Raw genomic sequence first — 25,433 nt, 5'->3', positions numbered from 1 at the left:
CCAAGTTCATGCACATAATTGTCATTTACATTCAAAACATATGTGTACATATTCATTTCTTGTTTTGTCGAAAAGTAGTATTTTGACAATAATGATGGCAACGCTGAGTAGAGGGTCACTGCGTAGCTAGACGGCCCGGCACCTAAATATACGACCTGTGCCAAGCAGATACATAAGTCACACAGCTATCATACACATAAGAAAAATAATTTCATAAAACACTAAAAATTTGGGCCTTTAAGTGTTTGTTGAGAAGAAAACCGACCAAAGAAAAACAACGTAAACATTGCTGTCGTCTGACGACGTTGTTTTCCCGCCATTTTTTTTGACCGCGATGGTGGCGGGACGATTCAACGCACAGCTTTGTTACGCTCTAACATGTGATTGGTACCGTCTATGAAAAGGAAACTGAATACAGAGATGGCGAAGATGTTTCCCAATAAGTAGACGGAGTATTGTTGATGTAAGCGGTGTCGTTTTTTCGTAATGATTTCGTAAGTCGGGCCGCATTCAATACGTACGTCGGGCCGCGTAGTAGCCTATTTCCCGTGGGAACATGAGCTGGGATGCGCTAGATATAGCCCTTCTCACATGACGTTAGAAGTGCACACAGTCAAAATTTTCCGGTCAAAAGAAAGCTAGAATATAGCAGACTTCAAGCCTTATTTACATTTCCCTAACTTCATCACCAACTTCCGAAGAGAGCAAAATTACCAAAGCGTACTAAGTTAGGCACACTATCTGGCGTAGCACTAAATCAGAAGGTACATTCGTGAAAATGTCTCACAGCGTCTTCCGCATGTAACGCGGAGCATGAAGGGCCCATGAACAGTATGAATACATTTCTTGTCCAAGTATGGTCTTTAGATGAATGTGTTCAAAATTCATTCATTAAAACCTGACCACTCTCTGGCAACCAGCAATGGAGCGCCAGCGCGTAAAGAAACGTCCGATGGTTGGGCACCCCCCGTTAGAGGTAAAAATTAGGACAGCTTTAGTCTTATAGTCCAATTTGGTAGGATAGAAAAGTGAATAATCAAATCACCATGATATGGTAGTTTCATTTTGATCTACGTACGTTACCTAGTTGGCTAATGTTAGTCTGACATATATCAAGTATACAAACACATGGACTTGTTGCTTTGTACTTAAAACAACTAGCTTTCAACTGAAACTAACCCTAGACAGACTGTTCTAAAATTAATTTGTTTGTTTGTTTGTTTGTTTTTCAGACGGAAGATGAACCTGTGCTGACTGTCCAGTTAGACCAGACTATGAGGCAGTACACTATCGAGGACCTCCTGCCTGACACCCCATACACTGTGTGGATAGTGGCCTTCTCAGCAGAGGGGGAGGGCAAGAGGAGCTCTGTGTATTATGTTCAAACTGCAGCAGAAGGTGAGACACATTTGCCAAGCCGGAGATTACAAACATGTACTTTCAGCATAGCATAGATTGATGTAGTCATATGGATCAGCAACATTTTCTTTGTAGTTGACATGTATAAATTTTTACTGATGGAGCCATTCAGACCCACAAAAAACACTTGCACAACGGTAGGTGCCATTTCTGTCAACATTTGAACACATATATTTAATTCTATCAATAACAATGTACTTTTCTTTTATGTTACTAATTTATGATATATATAGCAAGTTGTAATGTTGATGGAAATGACATAATCCCCCTGTAACATCCACTACCATAATACCGCCACGTTTACTGCAATCTCTAAAGTGATACTAATTTAGCAAAAGAGCAACGCATTATTTTTTCCCGCTTACATGTCGATGTTATAGCTTACCTTTGCTACTTATGCTGAGTATGTTTTTTGTCTCTCTTGATCTCCTAAAAACGAAATATCGCAATCGTAAGATGTTGCGGAAATGCACCGAGAACGGGTGTGCGCACGGAAGGGGGTTCCATAATACCGCCAGGAGGAAACTCGGCAATTATCTCCCCGTTTTTCACCATTTAACATCAGCTGTTGTTCCTTTCTTTCGGGGTAGTGAGTGCCCTAAATATACAACGATGTCTGGGGATACAAAAAATCACACGAAAACGGATGTTAACTGTTACGAATTTTGATTTACTCTAGCCCGTCACAACTGCTATCACGTAAAACTTATGGCGGAGGGGTGCATACTGTTTGAACCGCGGTTTGGGACCGAACAATAGAAGGGTTCATAATCCTACTATAAACTGTTGTTCTTTGGTGAAAAATTCATTTGTGAATATCATGCATGTAGTGTGATGCATATGGATGCAAAACATTTCTTTGTAGAAATTAAACCCGCCCCTTAAAACTATTGGTTTCGCCGAGATTTTCGCGGGAATTTTCCTGTTACGCAATACCGGGGAGGAGCCAGTCTCGGGCGAAAACAATAAAAATGATGACGTTCTATTTTGCGCCAGGTCAACCGCAGTTACGGCTAGTAAACAACCGCTCTTGACGATTGATCACACTTTGACACGAGTTGAGGGCCAGTAAAAGAAGCTTTATTTTACGGTTCTTTAAATAATCGTCTTGAGCTGGAAGCACGTGCGATTATTATATGCAAATCCAACGAACAACGTGCGATGACGTGATGATATGTTCTTCCCACGACGCGCTAGCCTGTCCTGATAAGGGATCGAAAACATTTGACCTCATTGTCTTCGAATGCCTCGTTATTGACTTGACTTTATTGACTTTATTGAAGAAAATCCATTAGTGGTGTGCCCTAAGGCACATCACTAGTCTTCCTGGACTTCTTAACATCTTACAATACAACATCAAAATAACAATTATTGAGGCCTTTTTTAGAGTGTATTAAACACCTTCATGTCTGAAGTGTGCATACCCCGAAAATCACTGTTGCTGCACCAGTAGATCTCTTAAAATTCATCGCTTTTTAGAATTGGCGGTATTATGATTAGTGGCGGTATTATGGTAATGGATGTTAATGCAAACAGTTTTTGTGGGACAGTCTGAATGAGTCTTATTGATTGAATTGTTTTTAAAAGATTCTCTATTGTAATCCAGAAGCACCAGCAAAAATGATAGGTTGACAGATGCATATAGTTAACTAAAATTTGACACAGGTGCAGCATGTTAAATGCAAACACATGTACATGTACGTGTAACCGTTACATGTACTTGTACTTGTACTTGTGCATATGTAATAATCAGAGCACATTGCCATTTTACTGCTAGTAATAAGACATCTGGAGTAGCAATGTACATTGTGTGGGTGCATGTATTTGGTAATGTCAAATCATATTTGCCCACAAATCATCAGTTGGTGACTTCCATATTTTGCACTCCCTAGCAGAGATTCCTGGTGCTCCTGGTAATGTGCAGGTCACTCCTTTCAATGCGACTGCCCTCACTGTGGAATGGGAGGCACCAACTAGGGGCGGAGACTTCCAAGGCTATAGGATTTATTATGAGGTATTTTTCAAAAGTGCAACTCGGTGGTTTTATTCGGTGGTTATAGCACATGACCAGGCGTTATGACACCATATACATCGAGGAACAGTCGGGTCATTAACCCTTAATTCAACAACCTGTCATATTACACTGAACAACCTGTTATATTACATTCAACAACCTGTTATATTACACTGAACAACCTGTTATATTACATTCAACAACCTGTTATATTACACTGAACAACCTGTTATATTACATTCAACAACCTGTTATATTACACTGAACAACCTGTTATATTACATTCAACAACCTGTTATATTACACCGAACAGCCTGTTATATTACATTCAACAACCTGTTATATTACACTGAACAACCTGTTATATTACATTAAACAACCTGTTATATTACACTGAACAACCTGTTATATTACATTCAACAACCTGTAATATTACACTGAACAACCTGTTATATAACATTATTACATAGCCAGATGGCGTTGACCAATCAGAAGCCTCCATTGCCCATGTGTTATGACACTTTAACACACCAGTTTGACCGTTCCATTATGTAGAGGGGGAGGTTATCTTTTCGTTAACATTCGTATAATGTTTATTTGTTACCAAAAATGTTTACTATCTTAGAATAAATCAAATCTTTTGTAAGCATATGACAAAATAGAATAAACCATTTCAATACAAGTCAAATCTAAACGGACGGAACTGTAAGTGGAGCCGCCCACAGCATTGACCAATCAGAAGGACACCCAGCAGGGAAGAATGATGATAATAGATAATAGATTTGAAAAAGATTTGACATGCCAAGATTGCAATGTTATTAAATATTATCTGTGGAAATTTTGGTTTTCAAAATGAAATCTATCATCTTCTGTTCAAAAAGGATAAATGTAAATTCTGAAATGCATCCTTAATAGTATAAGGGATCTATGCGTCATACAGGAATTGTCTACTCCTATATGAGTCAGTTTGGATAGGCTGATAACGTTAATGACCCGCCTATTCATCGGTGTATATGGTGTCATAACGCCTGGCCATGTGCTATAACCACCTCATAAAACAGGCGTTATGACACCATATACACCTCGGGGCGGGTCATTACCTTAATTCAGCAACCTGTTATATTACACTGAACAACCTGTTATATTACATTCAACAACCTGTTATATTACACTGAACAACCTGTTATATTACACTGAACAACCTGTTATATTACACTGAACAACCTGTTATATTACATTCAACAACCTGTTATATTACACTGAACAACTTGTTATATTACATTCAACAACCTGTTACATTACACTGAACAACCTGTTACATTACACTGAACAACTTGTTATATTACACTGAACAACCTGTTATATTACACTGAACAACCTGTTACATTACACTGAACAACCTGTTACATTACACTGAACAACCTGTTATATTACATTCAACAACCTGTTATATTACACTGAACAACCTGTTATATTACACTGAACAACCTGTTATATTACACTGAACAACCTGTTATATTACACTCAATATCTTGTTCTTTCCAGGCTCCTGGTGACTCAACTCCAGGCTTCGTGGACACGCCTAGCTCAGTTACCTCCTTCCTGCTGACTGGTCTGCAGCCTGACACGACCTACAATGTCTGGGTTCTAGCCTTCTCCCCTGCTGGGATGAGCCAGAGAAGCTTGATGAGGACACTGACCACACTGCAGGTGGTGCAAGGTCGGTAACATCACAATTACTGTAACAGTAGCTTTCTTTGCTGCTGGAAGGTTGAAAAAACAAATAGTAGGTAGCAGAAGGAGGTTCAACAGTCAGCAGAACAGATGAAGCAATGAATCTTGCTTACATCTTTCCCAAGTAGGCCATAGTAATCAATCTTCAATCTCTGAGTATCTTCACACACACACACAGACAGGCACAAATACACAAAAACATACAGGCACACAAACAAGCGCACATACATTTGTACACACACACACACACACACAAACACACATATTCACACATGTCATGAGTCTGCCCAATCAGTATTTTGTCAGTGTCTCCAGTATTATGAATTCTGTCTGTCCATCTTTTCTTTGGTCTTCTCAAGGGGCATTGTCCTTTTAATTAGAACTTGAAGACTATGTTAGGAAATTTGTTGCCCTCCATTTATTTGTTACCAGCTTTTATATACTCATGTCGGCATGGACAGACCCTTTTTGATAAACTACAATGTACTTGTGTGGAGAGCTATTTCCAGTTAAGGTATTCATGTCGGTTGTCCTTTTGCTGTGCAGGTCCTTCTGCCCCGGCCTTTATTCGAGCCTCTCCCCTAGACGGGACCTCTCTTGTTGTGGAATGGGAGGCTTCTGAGAGTGACAACGTACAAGGGTACATCATCTACTATCAGGTGAGATTTTTGTTAGATTGTCTCAAATAAAGAAATTTTGCACAGAATTGGGATGGACATGTTTCAGTGTCTTGTAAGATACCTGTATAGCTGAAATAATGGTGTCAGCCCAAAATATCAGTTTCCTTCTGAATGGGTGTTAGTGAGACAGTTTGTATGTTTTGATGACAGGCGGAGACAGAGACCAGTCCATCAAGTGTGGAGGCTGACCCCTCAACCCTTCAGTCCACCATCAGAGGTCTGCGGCCAGACACCACCTATACCCTGTGGGTTGTTTCCTACTCACCTGAGGGTACCAGTCCCAGCAGTCCCACTGTTTCTGCACAGACACTACAGGAAGGTAGGGTCTCGTCAAACTATGCTTGTGTATAATAGGCAATGCTTATCAACCAATATCACATGGTAGATGCCTCTAGACCATGTTAATGTTTAATGTACAATGTGAAGTGAGATTACTAACTTAAAGGTATATAATTTATGTAAAGTTTATTTTGTACTCTAAGGACTTGATCCATGACTCCTCCCCCTCCACTTCGACCTTGTTGAAAAGCAGCCTGTGCGGCCGAACAAGCATTCGAAAGGAAATAATGGTTTTGATTGATTGATTGATTGATTGATCATGAGGATTGATAAATAGACTGTGTCATCATGTGCTGCCGGTTGCTTCTTGTCTGTTTGTAGCCTGAAGCTCCAGGTTTATTGTGTTTGTACCCTGTAGCTCCAGGTTTATTGTTATCTCCATGAAAAAAGACTTCTTCATGGGGATATTGTTTTGCGTGCGTTTGCATGTGTGTTTGCGTGTGTGTATGTTTGTGTCACCGGATGCTTAAAGTCAGCATAACTGAAGAACGTGTAGATGGATTGTAATGATATTTGGTATGTTGGTAGGTGTTGGGAGGAGAAAGGTCAAGGTCGATTTTGGGCCCCTGGTATGTGTCACTGGAACTGCAATGGCGTATTTGTAATAATCTTCTAAGGAGAATAACTGAATAAAGGAACAACAGATTTTCATGTTATTTGGTATGCAGGTAGGTTGGACAGAGATGTACAAACTGAAATGCAAATTAGGCAAATTTGGACTGAATTTGCATAAGTAATGAGGAATATCTACACCTCCATTCTAGGCATGTGATGAGAGGTCACACCTGTCACATCTGTTAGTCTCAAATCTAGGACAAGAATTCCCCAGGTCCCAGCAGCTGGTAATGAGGAAAATCTATACCTCCATTCTACACAAGCACCCTGTGGCACATAAAACAAAAAAACAGCCACAACAACAAATAACTTGCACAAATAAAACACATCATATATAAAACCAAATTTCATGGAGATTTTGGGTCTTCAGACACTTGTTTGTAGCCTGTAGCTCCAGGTTTATTGTGTTTGTACCCTGTGGCTGCAGGTTTATTGTTTGTAGCCTGTAGCTCCATGTTTATTGTTTGAAGCCTGCAGCTCCAGGTTTATTGTGTTTGTACCTGTAGCTCCATGTTTATTGTTTGAAGCCTGCAGCTCCAGGTTTATTGTGTTTGTACCCTGTAGCTCCAGGTTTATTGTTTGTTGTCTATAGCACCTGGTGTTTATTGTGTTTGTACCCTGGAGCTCCATGTTTATTGTTTGTAGCCTGTAGCTCTAGGTTTATTGTGTTTCTACCTGTAGCTCCATGTTTATTGTTTGTAGCCTGTAGCTCCAGGTTTATTGTGTTTGTACCTGTAGCTCCATGTTTATTGTTTGTAGCCTGTAGCTCCAGGTTTATTGTGTTTGTACCCTGTAGCTCCATGTTTATTGTTTGTAGCCTGTAGCTCCAGGTTTATTGTGTTTGTACCCTGTAGCTCCAGGTCTGCCTGGTTCGCCTGAAGGGCTGCGAGTTCGTGCAGTGAACCCCAAAACGGCTCTTCTGACCTGGCAGGAACCATCTAGTGGGGCAGACTTTGATGGGTACAGGGTCTACTACCAGGTGGGTAGAACACTTTGTTACATTATCAACTATAGGGAAAACTTGTAGAATGATAAGCTGGTTATTCTGCGAATGAGACAGCATTGTCCTATAGCCAAGCTGTGTACGTGTGGACCAATCACAAGCCTACATTCCTAGTGGTTATACAGCCATAACATCATAACCATGAGTTGATAAAGGAAAAAGTCCTGCATTTATAATCGGCCACTAAACCATGGCTGTTACTATCAGATAATGTAGGTGAGATTAAAAAAATAGTTTTTGATATAAAGAAAACAATGGCATTAATGAGTTATCGAAAACCAGCTCCATGAATAAAATTAATTAAGAATAAGTTAGAGCAGATCAATTTTGCGATGCATGTGATCTGACACCCTACGTCCCCTACGGTCCCTAAGGAACCAACACCACTTCTCTACACCAAAATTCAGAACTGAGAGACTGAAAAAATATTTTCTATTTCAGGCAATATATAAGCCTCAGTAATCAGGATCTGTAAATGCTGTGTTTGAATGCCTCTGACACTTAACGGACAAACCCACGAACGAAGTAATTTTAACTGTAACCGTCTATGTCGTTTTTAATATGTATATGAGTGAGTGTATATGAATGTTTAAAGTGTACATGAATTTGGCACTTATTGTGCAATTCAGCCATGTCATGGCTGCTATGCAATTTGAATAAACTGTAAATCTGACCAGGGTTGGGGTCATGGCGTGGTAATCTGCCTGAAGTGCGTGGTCGTCACCCTGGTTTCTGTCCCCTATTGCTTGGCAATCATTATAGCTGTGCATAGATATTTTGACTCTTCTGAAAAGCCTGTGAGTTGTAGTATTTTTGGGCGTGGTGCAGTTGGTTTGCCATCAAAGTCGTTTTGTATTAGTCCGCCGCAATAGTGATGCAATTTTTTTTGTCTGATGACCCAAATAGCAGCGTTTTTTGTGCATTTTCACTGAATGAGATTGAAAAAAAGTTATCACATGACTTTTTTATTTTTTTTATTTTTCAGAGACAGTAAGTATTACGCTTTTTCAGCATATATGTCAAACATGTTACCGAGAATGAGAGAAATATTGACAAATATCAAGAGTTCACAGAAATTACTATCCATTTCTTGTATTTTTAACCAAAATTTGTTTGTGTCTTACTAAATTCCACCAAAGATTACTTTGCAGCGGACAAAACATATCAGGCGAGACATGTTTTTAGTCCCTGACACCATCTTGATTTCGGCCTTGGCTGGCGTACCGCTAACCTTTCTAATTTAACACGACGCTTCTGTGTATGAACACTTAGAATACTCTGACTCGTAATTGATGAAAATTAAGATTCTTATTTTCTTTTTATTTCCATGAATTCCACAAACCTTTATTGGGCACAGCTTGCTTGTGATCACTGATGCTGTACAATCTGCTGCACTCTTACCTTTTGATGCGGTCGCGAGCTCGGCGGCGCGGCGATATCACAACGCTCCGTTTTCATCCTAAATCCTAGGCCTAAACTTAGATTTTATGTGACTGTGTGTTTGTGTGTGTGTGTGTGTACTATCAACATAACATGTGAATGCGGGAGGGCGATGCAAGATCATAGAGGCAGACATTGTTATGGAGTCAAAATTATGACGAAAATTTGTACATGATGTAATGGTGCACAAACATGACAACGATAACGAAAAGAAGAGCTTCTAAAAAAAGCTGTATTACTGTTAACAGTGTTAACACCTCAAATTGGGAACATGTTGTGAGTCAATCCTCTTCAAGGCGAACTGGCGACTGCTTTGGGCAGGTTTGACTCTACTATAATTCCATACTGATAAATGACGGCTATTTCACACTTGTGGGATCTGGAAGTTATGTGAATGTGAACATCGTTGAATATAGATTATGCCAATGAGGACTGCATTGGCATAATTGATAAAACATGAATAGCCTTCTTTGTTAAGATCAATAAGACTGTCATACATGTACTTCTGTTATTCGGGCAGAGAAGTGATCAATATATATGTATGTTTCAATTTATATGATTTATGCAAATGACCTTTTTTTCATAATCAATGATAAACACTCACAATACATCAGTCATAGAGGTTAAAATCATTTGGCGAAGGCATGAGGTTGTGGAACTAGTTATTGAAGTCACCCCTTTTATTTGATGTATATGGTGACATAAGGCCTGATCTGTTCGTATAGACACCTTATAAACTGCCTTGCTGCACTCAAAAGTTTATTTGGTGGTTTCATATAGGAACTGAGCAGGCCTTATGCCACCATACGCACCTCATGTCGGGCCATTAACCCTTCATAAGTTACCACTCATTTGCAAGGAAACACAGATCATGCTTGTCCCCAAAATAAAGTTCAATGGTTTCAATTTTAGATCAACTCTGTTATTGGAATTTGTGCATGGTAAAGTATTTTAGGGTTAATTCAGGTGAATTACTGACTAAAGGTTGTATTTCTCTACAGAGGGTAGAAGACCCAGAATCTGTGACTACAGTGAATGTGCGCCGCAGCTCCACTTCCTACATCCTGGAAAATCTCCAGCCGGGACAGAAGTATCTGATGTGGATTGCAGCCTACTCCACAAGGGGAGTCAGTGAAGTCACACAGCGAGTTGACCTGAGAATGCCTCAAGGTACAAAATTGACATGTTGTTTTCTTGACTTCTGAACAAGATGGGCATTTCAGGTACCATTGTTACCATTAGAGCAACATGTCTGTACTTGGGAGTAATGACATAAAGGTGCGACATGGTCTATTAATATTACTGTTGTCTTGTTGCTGACACAGGTTCACTGCCTGGAGCACCGTTGAATGTTCGTGCCAGCTCAACAGAACCCACTAGTATCGTGGTCCAGTGGGACTCACCACGATCAGGGGGGGACGTGGAGCGCTACCAGATCTATTACAGGGTAGGATACCCATACAGCATGTTTGTTGTAATGTCACAAATGTATTTTTCAAACCTTGGTTTTGTATGTTACATTCAGGTACATGTAGACTATGATGCTATGTACAACATTATATGCTTGACATTCTCCAGTTTAGAATTAATAATTTGTTGTGTACAATCTTATTGAATTATGTTTGGAAGAACAAACCACTAATTGGCCCCACCCTTGAGGCATTGCCAGAAAATATCATATTTTCTGGCAATGCCTTAATGGTGGGGTCAATTAGTGCCTTGTTCTTCCAATGTTCAAATGTCATTGAAAAGATTCATATATTCATTGGGCTCCAAGTTGAATGATAACTTTGATGCCTGAATACATGTAGATTTCAAGTTAAAAACACTTTATCATACTATCAATACAGAGATGGTTTTTGCAGTGACTACAATTTTCTTGTTTCTGTGTGCAGTCCTCGGAGGACTCCAGTGTTTCCCAGATCCCTGTCCGTGGTGACGAGCTAACCTGGACCATCACTGGACTGCAGACGGACGTGGACTACATGGTGTGGATAGAAGCTGTCAACTCAGAGGGCAGTGGACCCAGGAGTGATGTTATAAATGTACAGACTCCTTCAGAAGGTAAGATGTACTTTGTCTTTCATCCCAATCAGCCCTGTTAACTCTATTATGTCTCAACTTTCTCCATCTTTGTAGCCATATATAATAGATTTTTTTGTGTCCAATTTCAGCCCCAGGTGAGCCCCAGAATCTGCAGGTTGAATCTACAGAACTGACGTCTGTAACCATCACGTGGGAGGCACCAACATCAGGGGGTGAGCTGGAGGGGTACAGGATCTATTACCAGGTCTGAACGTAACATAAATATGTATACATACAATAACTTAATAGTCTCCTGCAATAGACCTCACCATTGTAGAAGATCCATGATAAATGACTTTCTAGAGAAGGGCAGGTGATAGCAACATCTTTTAAAATCCTGAAAATGTCTAACCTTTAGTTTAATGTTCTTTCTTTTTTTCATTGTGAGGACCAAGTCACTACAGGTTAAATGATTGGCACATGGAAACTCATTTGTAATGTGTGCAAGTGGCTACCAATTAAAAGCACTCATTGAGCCCACAGAAACATTGACATCTAACACCGTAGTCCATACTGTACATTGATGATAGTGAATATCGTTTCAGCGGGTAGGTGATGATGGCATGAGGTCCCCAACACGTGTCATCGGCCCTGATGAACGTTCCTTCAGCCTGACTGGTCTGGAACAAGGCACAGACTACAGGATCTACCTGGTGCCGTTCTCCTCAGACAGAGTGGGAACCAGCAGTCCTGTCCTGAGTGTACGCACACAGTCAGGTAGGCAGGACACAATAACTGCATTTTTTTCTGTGCCCCCTACGTAGTGCAAAGTGCTCTTAGTTAATCAGCAAATAAGCGTTAAGGGTATCATTTTGCCCTGGTGTATACATTGTAGGCAAGGTTGCCCTGATCCGATGGCCAAGTTCACTAAAACTAGTCTTGCATATGTGCTCTCTGGAAATCGTAAGCAGATTTTGGATTGATGTTCTGGTTTTGTTTTCTTACTTGCTTCATAAACGTCTAGAACAGATAGCATTTGATGATGATCCACTGTGTTCTGCAGCTCAGGTAGTTGTAGATACAACCTCTGGCTGCATTCAGTCTGTCTTCAGATAGCATTTATGCTTTCTTTAATCCTCAGTTAATGTGTTTTTGTTCCTGTCCCATGTGCAGCACCTGTTCCTCAGCCCCCGGGCACACCCCTCAGCGTCAGGGCTTCAGCTCTGGACTCCAGCTCTGTCCGCGTCACATGGAGACACCCCACCCGTGGGGGGGCAGCTGCCGGCTACAAGGTGCACTATCAGGTGGGTTAATGTTCCGTAAAGGAAACACAGAATTATGGTTACCTTCAAGTTGGTAGTCTGAGCTTTATACATCTGGCATCACTGCTATTTCTTCTGATCTGTGGTACATTTTGTCCTGCTGAACACAGTTATTTTACACAGACAGTTATAAATGAATTGTATGGTATGACCTCAATGTATATCCTGTTTATAATTATAACATTTTTTATTCCAGATGAAGATTAAAGAAATAATTGGTTCAGAATTAGGGACCATACGGTATTTACAGGGGGGGGAGGGTCATGAAAAATTTTTTCGAGGTGGGGGGGAGGGTCATGGAAATTTTTTTCAAGGTGTGGGGGTGGGTCATGGACAAATTTTTTTTTACAAATCCGTTGAATTGTTGTGCAATAAACATTATGAAGAATGAAATTGTAATTGAATCTATACCACTGGCATGGATTACCGCATTTTTTTTCAGACGTTTCAAGTGTCCGCCGGACGCTTTTCGACAGTGAAGGAAATAACGTTTACATTGAGTAGCCTCCGATGCAGACTCCTCCCGGCTGTTTTCTTTTTCAAGTTACTGTTTTTATACTATTTCATTTTTTTTTCTTATTGCTGGCCGGGAATTAGAAAAAAAATGTAATAGTATAAAAACAGTAACTTGAAAAAGAAAACAGCCGGGAGGAGCCTGCATTGGAGGCTATACATTGAGTTCCATATAAACAAAACAGGTAATGGCTGGCCTAAATAACCAAAATGTAACTGACAAGATATTCTATAAATATAATATATTCTAAAAAAACAAGGAGGAAATAAGTACAAGGAAAAATGACATTAAACTACAAAAACAAAAATTATGGCTCCATTCGACGCAATGGCATTGCGTAGTGGTATCTCTTACAGAAAGCATACTAGTATTCAACAACCGTCACGCAAATTTACTTGTTTTACACATGATTATAATTTATATGTTATACACATAACAGAAAAAAACATGGTCTATGTCGCGATAAACCTGGCTTGAAATACCGATATTACCGCGGCTTTGAACGCCCTCCCCCTTTTGCGTCACGTCACGGCCACGATTCAATCTGATTCCACAGTACAGGTAACGTTACCCTAGCCCTCTTGTCCCGCTGTATACAAAATCAAAAGGGCTCCAAAACGGTATTATTATTAAAGTTCTATCAATTTAGCTTGATACACGTCGAATAAACTTTCATTCGATAAGTTCCCGGGTGCCCCCTTGCACATGGTTCACCAGCAAAAGCGTCAACGTTGATGTAGCATGGTTTGGCACGGTTACCATGGTGATGGAGTGGTGGACAGCGGTGTGCCTTTGATCCCTTTAGAAGTTTTGCTGTGGGTGTGGCCGATAGAAAGGCAGTGATACAGGTTTCGCTGGAAATTTTTGAAGTTGGGGTGGAGCCAAGCTCACGAAACCGTATACATTGTCACACGGCTGTGCTGGGACTGTTGGCGCACTTTTCATCAAATTCATGCTGTTTCTACAGTATTATTCGATTCCAGTGACTTCTGTAGTTGTAGATGGTAAATGCTAAGTACACAAAAAAAATCTCGGACTATATTCAACGGCTACTTTAGCTTCGCAGGACTATAGTAAGGTTTGATTACCTGCATGAGTGCTGTTTGTTTCTCAGGTCAGTTCTTCAAAACGTAAACATAGAGGAAGTGTGGTTTTGACGTTGATGCGTCAGTACTAGTCGTTAAAGCTACAGTTCCTTGTGTGTCAGTTCAATCAAAAATTACGTGCTAGGTTTGCATGTGCTGCCGGTGGGCCCACTTTACACAATGTAGATTATTTGCCTCTGAAAATAGAGTTTGAATTTCCCAAATTTCCCGAGCATGCATGCTAGTTTTGCGAGCGCCTGTGGGAGCATGTCGGGAGGGCGGGATCGCGTCATACGCCAAAAATCAAGCTGAAACTCTTCTGTATTTTTTTCAAATATAGAGATGTCATTAAACTTACTTTGTTTACCAGCAAAATTTGCTCAGCAAAATTCGGGAAATAGCATTTCAATGGTTCAAGAATTTTAGATTTTCCTGCGGCAAAAAATATGTCGGAGGGCATCACCCCCCAAAAATCAAGCTGCATTTCTTTTTACAAATAAAGATGTCTTAATTAATAGATCTCCTTGATTAAACTTAGCTTACTCTTCCAGCAAATTTTGTCCCTCATATAGCAGTTCAAAGGGTCCCGATTTCAAAATTTTCTCAACTATCTTGCCCCCTATACAATTTAATTTTCTGCTGCCGCCTCTGGTACCGACAACCGCTGGTTCCCGGTTCTTGTTTTATAGCATGCGTCAGCTATCCCAAGTAGACGCCCAATGTCCATATAGTAGTTGTTTTATAAATGGGGGTCGTTTTTCTACCATTTTTACATGATACCTGAAGGGGGAGGGTCATGGAAAATTTTTTCGAGGTGGGGGGGAGGGTCATGGAAAAAAATTTTGAGATGGGGTGGAGGGTCATGGAAAATTTTTTTGACCGGACTTCCAGTGCAGCACCCCTCCCCCCCTGTAAATACCGTATGGTCCCTTAGATCTATTCAATTTTGTATAGTAGTTTGTCCTGCCTCAAACAATATTACCTGTTGTCCATGGGGATCAAATTTGTGTATCTAAAATTTTGATAAAAAAAGATTTTTTTGGATCACAGAGTTGTATCTGTAAGGTTGTCAGGCCCACAACCCAGAGGTCCTGGGTTTGAATCTCCTGCCATGCCACCGATGTTGTGCCCTTGGGAAAGACATTTAGCACAACTTTCCTCACTCCACCCAGGTGTGAAAATGGTACCTGACTTCGGTTGGGGAGGTAAAAGGAGGTAGATGGAGAGGGTTGCCTTCCAATACTGTGTCCTAGACATAGTGGATAAGAACGCACTGCCCCAATGGCCTCAAAAAGGCTATGGGACTACCTTTACCTTTACCTTTACATCACAGAAGTCTTCTAACAATGCAATGATGACTTTCTATTGCAGGTGGCAGGAGAGCCTGAGGTTGTTACTGTAGAAGTCCGACCAACTGATCGTGCACTGATGTTGTCTGGACTTCGGCCATCGACCAGCTATGACATCTGGATGACTGCGTTCTCCCCGGCTGGCAGCAGTCCTCGGACACCCTCCGTCATGGTCCGAACACCAGAGATGGGTAGGTGTACATGTACAATGGTCATGGACAGAACACAATGTATAATCATTATTTAAATGTTGATAATGGTAAACTGTTGAAGAAAGCAGGTGATCAAACTTTATAAATGTTGTCCCCTTGACAGCACCTCAAACCCCAGGAAGACCAAGAAGCATCCGTGCAGAGACCCTGAACCCCACAACTATGTATGTGCAATGGCAACACCCTGTCAGGGGAACAGACTTGGTGGAAAGATACAGGGTGTACTATCAGGTAAGTTCTTATCATCATGTGCTGTAGAACTAAGTGATATGTCTTACATAGATATACCATGTTGTATGACATGATATAGTGCATCTGGACATTAGATAACCATGTTCTCTCTCTCTCTTTCTCTCTAACAATTAGTTACGTTCTAGATGTAACAATTGTGAAAATACAATTTAGTTACCATGTGTAAGTGCATGGACAAAATTACAGAATATTTTAACAGTAAAAGTACATGTAAAGCTACAGTAAAAGTATGAACCAAAGCTGTTACCCTGTCAAATGGGAATTTTTGTGCTGTGTTCTGAAGATAAATTCTGTACCCAGGGACTGTTCAAGTCATGTTGATCAAACTTCCCAATCAGAAGGTTAATCTGTGTCTCTTTATGGACACCTCTACAGGCCGTTCGAGCTCCCACGCCATCATTCCGTGTTGCGCGAGCTGATGAGACGTCTATAACCATCCCGGGCATGGCAAGTAGCACCACCTACAACATCTGGGTGGTGGCAGTCTCCGCAGCAGGGGCCGGCCAACCTAGTCCAAGTATTACACTGGCAACCCCAGACGCCGGTAAGGCTTTTCATACCATTCTACTACTAGCCTATAATCCTACATGTTTTTTTCCAGTCTTATGATAGCAATGTTTACAGCTTAATCAAGTCAAGCAAACTTTTATGCCACATTCAAAAGGGATTGAGTACATGACCTAAAGATGAAATGCCATTTTAATGCTAATCCAACATAACATATTTTACATAGTTAAGGAAACTGTCATGTAAACCTACTACAGCTGCCATTGTATATATAGAATACAACACAGGGTGTTCCGCATCACCTGAGGTACCAGCCTGACCGCGGGTAGGATCACCGAGGGTGATGCGGAATACACCGTGTTGTATTTTATTTATGTCATACCCACCCGAGAAAACACACATTTCAATGCGGATGCGCCAGAAGTTGAGGGAGTTTTGTGTCCTCGAATTCCAACCTCCGAATCCGGTATTCAAATTTTTGGCGGCGGCGCAACCGGCGTGCTCGGAATGCATTCGAAATATTCTATGGAAGCCTGTGTGATACAACTTTAGAACCTCATGTGATCCGGATAGTTATCACGGTCCGGAACACCTGTATCAGGCCCAGGCATGACAAAATGAACATTATTGCATGTTCATATGATATGAAAGTATGGACACTGTACCAGTATGAACTTTGAACCTCCACGTAAAAAGCCTTTGGTTGGTACTTCCAGTGAGGTTGACTTAGTTGTAACCTGTAAGCCTGGTATGTGCTCTTCTCAGTGTCTGAGGTCCCTGGCAGTCCTGAGGACATCCAGGTCAGTCTGGAGGATGACTCATCCATCAGAGTGGAATGGCAGCCTCCTACATCTGGTGGCGAGGTGTTAGGATACAGAATCAACTATCAGGTGTGAACAAGATTTCTTATCAAGTACTTTTTTCAAATCGTTGGATGTATTAGTCTTAAGTACTATTTGTAGTGAGGAGATGTTCCAGTCTTTTATGCAATTCATGATACTAAATGCTTTACAGTGTATATTAGATGATTACTTAATCAAGGCTGTTAAGATAGTTACGCCTGCTTGAAAACACATGTAGGAGTGGGCAGGCCATAATCTCCAAGCAGACCGTATCCAACTGACAAGAGGAGTTTTTATAGCCACCCAAGATCTGTCTCCAGTCGGTTTGAAGAAAGGCTATTAACATCCAATTGTTACCTAATCAAACTGTGCTTGCCAAGCGGGTGTTAATGAATTAATTACTCTCTGCCCGTCCGACATGGACGTGCGGCGCCAGGCCGGGCTGTCACGGGTCAGCTGCGCACCCTGGTCTCTTTTGAGGTCCTAGTTATATCTAGAGTAGAATTGTACTTCATGGCGTGTTTTGTTTCACAAATGAAAGGTTTAGGTAATATCAATCAATCAATCAAAGCCTTTATTTCCTTTTGAATGCTTGTTCGGCCGCACAGGCCGCTTTTCAACAAGGTCAAAGTGGAGGGGGAGGAGTAATGGATTAAGAGTACAAAATAAACTTTACATAGATTATATCAGCACAATCATAAATAATAAGTCAAAATAAATAAGTAAATAAAAACATACATGAATACATCATTAAGTACATCATTTAGTACATCATTAAGTCATTGAGTCCATCATCAAGTCCGTATTTGTTCAGACCATGATCAAAGCCTGGTTATGCACTGCACCGGAATAGGCCAGGCTTCTCCTGTATGCTTCCAAATGAGGCTTTGGAATGATGAGGCAGCCCGTTGTAGTCGACCTGGTGTGCCGTGCTACTTCATCCCTGCTGAGGCTGAAAACTCTTCTAACGTATAGTGGTAGTGCATTCCCCAGAGTCTTATACACCAGCTTTTTGTTGTCGGTGTATATTCTTCACAGTTCTCCACCCAAGGAGGAGTTGCTTGAAGGTTACACGCAAAGGGGTGGGAGGCCGTCCGAGTGTTAGCTTGAACCTGAAACAGTAAATATCCCCTACAAAATTTTTGTTTTGATGATACCACAAACATCGCCGATGGGTGAAAAAACTTCCTATTATTGTGACAACTTTTACTAGGCTCAACCAACACATTACAAGTGGCATGGGACGTGCACAGGTCATTGGGTTTGTCCCAGAAATTGCTCATGATAACAGATTAGCACCACGGCCACTCATATGGCTGTTAACATGGCCACGAGGCGGGGCAGCAACACCATTATTGAATAGAAATGCTCCTCCTTGTTTGAGTGGAGGTAGACCTTGGGTGGCCATAAAAAGACCTTTTGCCAGTTGGATACGGTTTTTGCCATCGTTAGATCTGCTTGGAGATTAGGCAGGCTGTAGTCATTTGTTTACCCATGAAATTTGAAAAGTTATTGGAGAGAATTCCTCTCCTCTCAGTGCCCTCATGCCAATTATTTGTTTATTTCCTTGTTATGATAATAGGAAGCTGGAAATGAAGACGCCACCACTATCGAGGTCGGGCCCTATGTGTACTACCAGGTCATTCGCAGACTCAAGCCAGACACGGAGTATTACATCTGGGTGGTCGGCTTCTCCTCTGACGGGGACGGACGCCGAAGTCAGATCTTGTCCGTCACCATGGAGTCTGAAGGTACACAGAACTTAACCCTCCTGCTCTGACCCGTACAAACTTCTGTCTGTAGTAGGGAGAAGGTTAAAACTAGCAAGGGACAGGGAAAGTTAATCAGTACATTTGAGTTGCATGAATATTATCAGACAGTTGGGTAGTGCTATTTGTCCATAGTGGCATATAGTTTCCTTGCTGTTTCAGTTTCATGTTTCAGTATATTCTTACAGGGAGGGGTTGGTGACCCCTCCCCTTTAATGTGTTCGAGGCATCTCCTTTAACACGGGACAACCAGTTTACGTCCCTTTCGAAAGACAGATGCAGCCCCAACCAAGATGTCCTAACCCCTGATTGAACTGGTGTTTCCTTGTTAGAAACTGATTGGAACCAGGAGCTCAACTGTGTGAAGACATGTACATGCAGTTGAGCTATGATAAGGGACATCCCCGGGTGATGTTACCATAGAAAATTACGTCTTCTGACATGCTGTATGTGATGTACAGGTTCCACCCAACTGGGACCCCCTGCGGACCTGCAGGTGTCTCTGCTGGATGACGAGTCTGTGCTGCTGCAGTGGAGCGCACCTGAGACAGCTGCCGGGATCCTGGGCTACAGGCTGTATTACCAGGTACCAACATTCTACTGTAGCACATCAACTACTACTTTTTCTGGTGCCATTCATCTGCTTTATGTCACCTCATTCTATTCTTTTAATAGATTCTTGTTGTAAAACTTTCTGCTGCCAGAATAGTGCTTTAAGTTGTTTTCCTCTATATACATGTAGTTTCCAATTGCATCTGCATTCCCTTTTACATATGCACCCCCGATTTTTTGGACGATGGCAGACCTGACTAAAGCAGCTGAAACATGTTGCCCAGATGGCTTATTGCGACATAATATATTTTGAAACAAGATATATTCCATATTCAGCATGATACAGATTTGAAGTATGTCTTTATCTGAACCATTCATTGTGTGGTAGTAGTCAACACTTCATTTGGAGTGTGTTGTCAGCTTCCATGTTGGTTTATGAACAAGCAACTATTTTTCAGGGGCAGAATCCCCTCTAACGTACACAGACTTTGCCATCTGGCTGGAAAACCTTCTTGCAATTTGAAAAGTGTAAAAGATGAATATATATATAATTAACATCTAGTTGTTTCTGTCACATGTGCAGCCTATAGGGTCAACGGATGTCTCTAACCTGGAGGTTGGTCCTGATGTCAGCTCCCACCCCATCCGTGGGCTGGAGCCGGGAGTAGACTATGTGGTGTGGATCGTGGCCTTCACACAGGAGGGAGAGGGCCTGCGCAGTGCAAAAATGAACGTACGGATAGACAGACAAGGTAGGTGCTCTTTTCCTCTAACAGTACTGTGTTTCTGGGGGGAAATGTATTGTTGTTCTTCACATGATTTTTCATCATTATCCTAGATGTAAGCATGCTTACTATCCAGGTCTTGGCAACCAAAATTCTGGACTAAACAATAAGTTTGCTGTTTTGAATGTTGAGATGTTGAATGTTAACATTCTTGTCTCCCTGTAGTCATCGGTGGTTCCACATACCCAGGAGAAGGGGACAGGATCAACATCATCCCAGGTGTGGTCGTCCCCAACCCCAGCTCTGGGTCCACACCAGACCAGGAGGACCGCTGGGCCCTGTTAGGTCTGCCTGCCTCACCTGAGAACGTGCAGGTGGCGCGTGTGGATTCCACCACCATGCGGGTGCAGTGGATGCCCCCCACCTCAGGAGGACGTGTGGCTGGCTACAGGATTTATTACCAGGTAAGGGACTGTACAATACTGGGGGGGGGGGGGGGGGGGGGGGCTGGTGCAAAGAGGGTCCGGTAAAAATTGTTCCCATGGCCCTCCCCCAGATTAAAAAAATTTTGATAGCCCTCCCCCCACTAAGAATATTTTTCCATGGCCCTCCCCCGGTTCAAAAAATGTTGCAATCATCTCTTACCGCCAGGTGTGAGCTTTCTATATATATAGGGGGGTCTGGGGACATTTTGAACCTTCTTAAATGTTATTTCCCATCTTGACCGTAGTGTAGCTTGTTATATGGGCTATAAAAATCAATGGACGATGAAAGAAATTTGAACATGTTCAAAATTCTATGATAGGGGTTTTCACCTGTATTTTCCATGGCACAACACTTGGTGATGGCTGATTTTACCTCTGATTTATCTACAATTGACCCAGGTACTCTCCCTTGGCCCAATCATACGATGACTGACGACATTTGTTACAATGGCTTAATATGCTTAAACTATTGCACCTGCTGCCTATCTAGGACAAGCCATCTCAATGTAGATGTACATTTGTATCGATGATGAATGTGGCTGGGGCATGATTGATCATTTTTCCGATGTTAGCACCACTAATGTGTGGCTGGTCCTCAGACTAAACCAGCATTATTTATCCCCCCTTGTATGATTAATGTGGGCATTTCATAATCAAGGTACTTTAAATTGTAGTGAAAATGGCTTTTCCTAAGTTGGTGAAAACAAGGACATTAGCGATTGATTATGATTTTTTTTGCTTGAAATATTTCTGAAGATTTACTGATGAAGTTTTGAAAATGGTGAAGCCGCGGTTACAGTTCTTGTACCTTATCTGTGAGATGATCCATGGATAGCTTATAGAAAACTATCCTTGTGTTTAGGGACCAGATGATGATGAGAGCCGGTCCATAGACACGCCCCCTTCTGCACGCACACAAACCATCACCGGCCTGGTGCCAGGTGTGGACTACAACATCTGGGTCCTGGCCTTCTCTCTCGCAGGTGTCGGGCCACAGAGTGACTCTCTCACCGTCAGGACCTACCCACAAGGTCAGTACACATGGACGCAGTCATGTCCCAGGTTTTCTCAGATTATCGTACATGTATGTGTAAAGCTAACACTCAAAAGAAAGCCGATGAACAGAACTGTGTGACAGGCACATGTCTGGATGAATGTAGTAATCATCTATAGTTTTAAAATTGCACTTTGGTAGTATTTTACTGAAAACTTCACACTATTGCACAAAATGTTCAGATGTTTTATTTCATCTGAAGAGATGGAGAGTCATATGAACTGTGTGTCAGTTCATTAAAGTCTCATTCATTAGTTTTTTCTTAGACTTCGATGTTGTGATACATGTTTTACATGAGCGTGTTTGTAATTGAAATATAGAAAATGAACCAAGGTCAAGGGATGAAACCTTTAAAAAAATATTTCTTTCCTTGCCAGGCATGTATCAACATACAAGATTACATGTGTAGCTTACTCAAATTGATTCTTATCCCATCCATGTTTGCCGCCTGTTTAGGCCCAGTGCCCAGAGCCCCTGCTGATGTACAGATGGCTGTGGTGAACCCCTCCATGGTTAGGCTGAACTGGGAGCCACCAACAGCACTGTCAGGACCAATCCTGGGCTATCGAATCTTCTACAACCCCATCCTTACTAACATGTTGAACGTGCGGGAGGTGGGTCCCACTGTGACAGAGTACAGTCTGATGGACCTGGACCCATACCTCGGGTACAACATCTGGGTCCTCGCCTTCACCGAGGCACGGGAGGGGCAGCGCAGCCTGTCAATCATGCTACCACCACGAGCACAGAGGGGATCATCAGGTGAGCAGCATACACCCTTCTGTTGCTGGACTTCTGTAGAATTGTACATAACAGAAAAATGTTGAACGTGCGGGAGGTGGGTCCATGTTCCCTGTCATGTTGAACTGTACAGAGAAGTGTGTACTAAAGAGAGTTCCCTGTCTTTATTTATTTATTCAGTTTTACCACATTTGTGGAAGGATTGACATAACAGGTGACTATCACCTTTTCAAGATGTCAACCCAGACCAGACTGTAAGGTTTGGACCATCGCACACCGGGGCATGCCCCTACTCTTTTTCGAAAGGTGTGGTTGGTTCTTTTACGTGCACGGGGTGTGGCTCTCCCCAAACGCGGGACCTCCATTTAACGTCCTATCCGAGGGACGTCCCTAACCCTAGATGAGCTAGGTACTTATTTAGCACCTGAGTGAAGTGAGGAAAGTCGTATTAAGTGCCTTTCCCAAGGGCACAACGTCGGGGCACATGTCCAGATATGTCTGGGGGGGCAAGCCAGAATCGAACTCGGGTCCCCTTGTTTGACAGTCGGATGTTCTATCCATTACGCCACACGACGCCACTAAAGAGAGTTCCCTGTCATGTTGAACTGTACAGAGAAGTGTGTACTAAAGAGAGTTCCCTGTCATGTTGAACTGTACAGAGAAGTGTGTACTAAAGAGAGTTCCCTGTCATGTTGAACTGTACAGAGAAGTGTGTACTAAAGAGAGTTCCCTGTCATGTTGAACTGTAGAAGTGTGTACTAAAGAGAGTTCCCTGTCATGTTGAACTGTACAGAGAAGTGTGTACTAAAGAGAGTTCCCTGTCATGTTGAACTGTACAGAGAAGTGTGTACTAAAGAGAGTTCCCTGTCATGTTGAACTGTACAGAGAAGTGTGTACTAAAGAGTGTTCCCTGTCATGTTGTTCCAGTTGGAGGGTCTGCGTCCCCTCGTGAGGTCACCTTCACAGCCATGACCCCCAACAGCATCAAAATCCAATGGGAGAAGCCGACAGATTCCGTAGATGTGATTGACGGCTATGGTATCCTGTACCGAAGTGCTGGAGAAGACCAGACCCAGACTATAGAGGCAAGTAGTGACATGTTTCACCCAGACTACCCATGCCTGTCCAACAGTATAACATTAATTGCTGTTTCTGAAAATGTCTACTGCATTCAAATTATTTTAGAATTTCTACTTGCATCCAAACAATGCATGCAATCTTTCTGAACAAGTCCATATGAAGACATTACATTTACAAAGTATTATTCTAATGGTATTTCCTACTTGTTATTTTGACTTATTAAAAGATATATTGTCACATTTGATCTTACCAGGAACATACATGTAAACTAAAGTACTGAAGCCTTATTAACTGATGCCTGGTCTGTTCCAGGTTGGTGTGGATGAGTCAGAGTACATTCTGACAGGTCTGGTGCCAGACACTGAGTACATCCTGCAGCTTCTGGCCTTCACGGCGTCAGGGCAGGAGTACAGGAGTCCGCAGATCAGCGTGCGCACATCAGCGAGCAGCCAGCCAGACTTGGGCAGAGTCGGTGTGAGTGGGTCCAGCAGCATCAGCTCCACTGCCCACATGTCTGTCGTCCCGTCCGGCGGCGGCACAGGCAGGGTCATCGTGCGAGGTGGCGGGGACTCCGGACCAAGGCTACCCTCGGGAGGACAGTCCTTTGTGATCAGGACCGATGCCAATGGACAGCGATCCTTTATTCTGCCCAACGGAGAGAGTGCCTCAGGACAGGGTGTGCAGATCTCACCTGATGGACAAGGTCTAGTCATCAGGACAGATGGCAGCTCCACTTCCAATGGGCAAGTCTTCTTAGTTCCAGCTAATGGAGGCTCCGCTACAGGTGGAGGAGGCCAAACGTTTGTCATCAACCCTAACCAGGGAGGAGTCATCACCAGCAGTGGCGGGTCCAGCTCCAGTGGAGGCCAGGCATTTCTTGTACCAGTGAGCGGCTCTTCTGGTAGCACCCGGGATGGACAGACGGTGGTGCACCGTTTCAATGGCAGGCCTGATGATGCCCTACAATCTGGTCAGTTCTATATTAATTTGTACTGCACCAAGTGTCTATTATCATACAGCTGCACCAGGTGTCTATTATCATACAGCTGCACCAAGTGTCTATTATCATACAGCTGCACCAAGTGTCTATCATACAGCTGTCCTCTGGGGGAAAAAAATCATTTTAAACAGAAACAAGAGTTCGAAGATCTCAAATCTCCATGAAATATATATATATATATTATGGAGATATAAATTTCATGGAGATAACTATTTACAAAACAAATCAAATAGTTCAAGAGTTCAGACTGTCATCTGAAGTTTGGGTTACTCTTTTGATGGAAATTTGTTCTCTCCTGTGTAATGCTACATTGTTAGGAAGTATTCTGAAACTCCTTATGTCTTATCTTAAAGGCCCTAATTTTTAAAGCTTCACAAAATATTTTCATTCCTTTCATACCACATAGACGTGCATGCTTTGTTAGCATGGTGGGGAAGGAGTTTGGGTTTGAAGCAGGAATTGTTACCATCCCAGCAGTCCACGGATGTGTATTGCTGGATGTGTATTGAGGAATGCTGGGATGGTAACAAATCTCCTCCTGGGTTTGAAGGCTCTAAGACTGAATTTATGTCTCTTAGTGACCCGTTACTACATCATATAACCTCAATGGCTAACCCTGTAGACACTGTGGTACTAATATTCTGTTAGTTCACTGTTGACTAAACTTCCTTTCAT

General features: G+C 42.1%; 1 protein-coding gene across 6 annotated transcripts in view; it reads left to right on the top strand.

Moving 5' to 3' along the window:
• The window catches only part of LOC136440538 (tenascin-X-like), a 91,149-nt gene that overhangs the window by 64,129 nt on the left and 1,587 nt on the right, over window positions 1–25,433 (top strand). For 5 of the 6 annotated variants that reach the window (XM_066436591.1, XM_066436590.1, XM_066436587.1 and 2 more), the window contains 24 exons: window positions 1,233–1,398; window positions 3,312–3,433; window positions 4,979–5,153; window positions 5,714–5,826; window positions 5,998–6,166; window positions 7,656–7,780; window positions 10,246–10,414; window positions 10,570–10,691; window positions 11,140–11,308; window positions 11,419–11,534; window positions 11,875–12,046; window positions 12,443–12,573; window positions 15,562–15,730; window positions 15,855–15,982; window positions 16,379–16,547; window positions 17,276–17,400; window positions 18,935–19,103; window positions 19,583–19,707; window positions 20,257–20,425; window positions 20,624–20,862; window positions 21,746–21,914; window positions 22,394–22,699; window positions 23,606–23,763; window positions 24,071–24,728. In XM_066436591.1, coding sequence (XP_066292688.1) covers window positions 1,233–1,398; window positions 3,312–3,433; window positions 4,979–5,153; window positions 5,714–5,826; window positions 5,998–6,166; window positions 7,656–7,780; window positions 10,246–10,414; window positions 10,570–10,691; window positions 11,140–11,308; window positions 11,419–11,534; window positions 11,875–12,046; window positions 12,443–12,573; window positions 15,562–15,730; window positions 15,855–15,982; window positions 16,379–16,547; window positions 17,276–17,400; window positions 18,935–19,103; window positions 19,583–19,707; window positions 20,257–20,425; window positions 20,624–20,862; window positions 21,746–21,914; window positions 22,394–22,699; window positions 23,606–23,763; window positions 24,071–24,728 — 4,333 coding nt within the window. The remainder of the gene's footprint in view (window positions 1–1,232; window positions 1,399–3,311; window positions 3,434–4,978; window positions 5,154–5,713; window positions 5,827–5,997; window positions 6,167–7,655; window positions 7,781–10,245; window positions 10,415–10,569; window positions 10,692–11,139; window positions 11,309–11,418; window positions 11,535–11,874; window positions 12,047–12,442; window positions 12,574–15,561; window positions 15,731–15,854; window positions 15,983–16,378; window positions 16,548–17,275; window positions 17,401–18,934; window positions 19,104–19,582; window positions 19,708–20,256; window positions 20,426–20,623; window positions 20,863–21,745; window positions 21,915–22,393; window positions 22,700–23,605; window positions 23,764–24,070; window positions 24,729–25,433) is intronic. The other variant, XM_066436588.1, reaches the window with a different exon arrangement.

This window comes from Branchiostoma lanceolatum, chromosome 8, assembly GCF_035083965.1.
Source record: "Branchiostoma lanceolatum isolate klBraLanc5 chromosome 8, klBraLanc5.hap2, whole genome shotgun sequence".
Taxonomy (NCBI): domain Eukaryota; kingdom Metazoa; phylum Chordata; class Leptocardii; order Amphioxiformes; family Branchiostomatidae; genus Branchiostoma; species Branchiostoma lanceolatum.
Note: the sequence above shows the minus strand (reverse complement) of the source record. Positions and strands in the feature narration are given on the sequence as shown.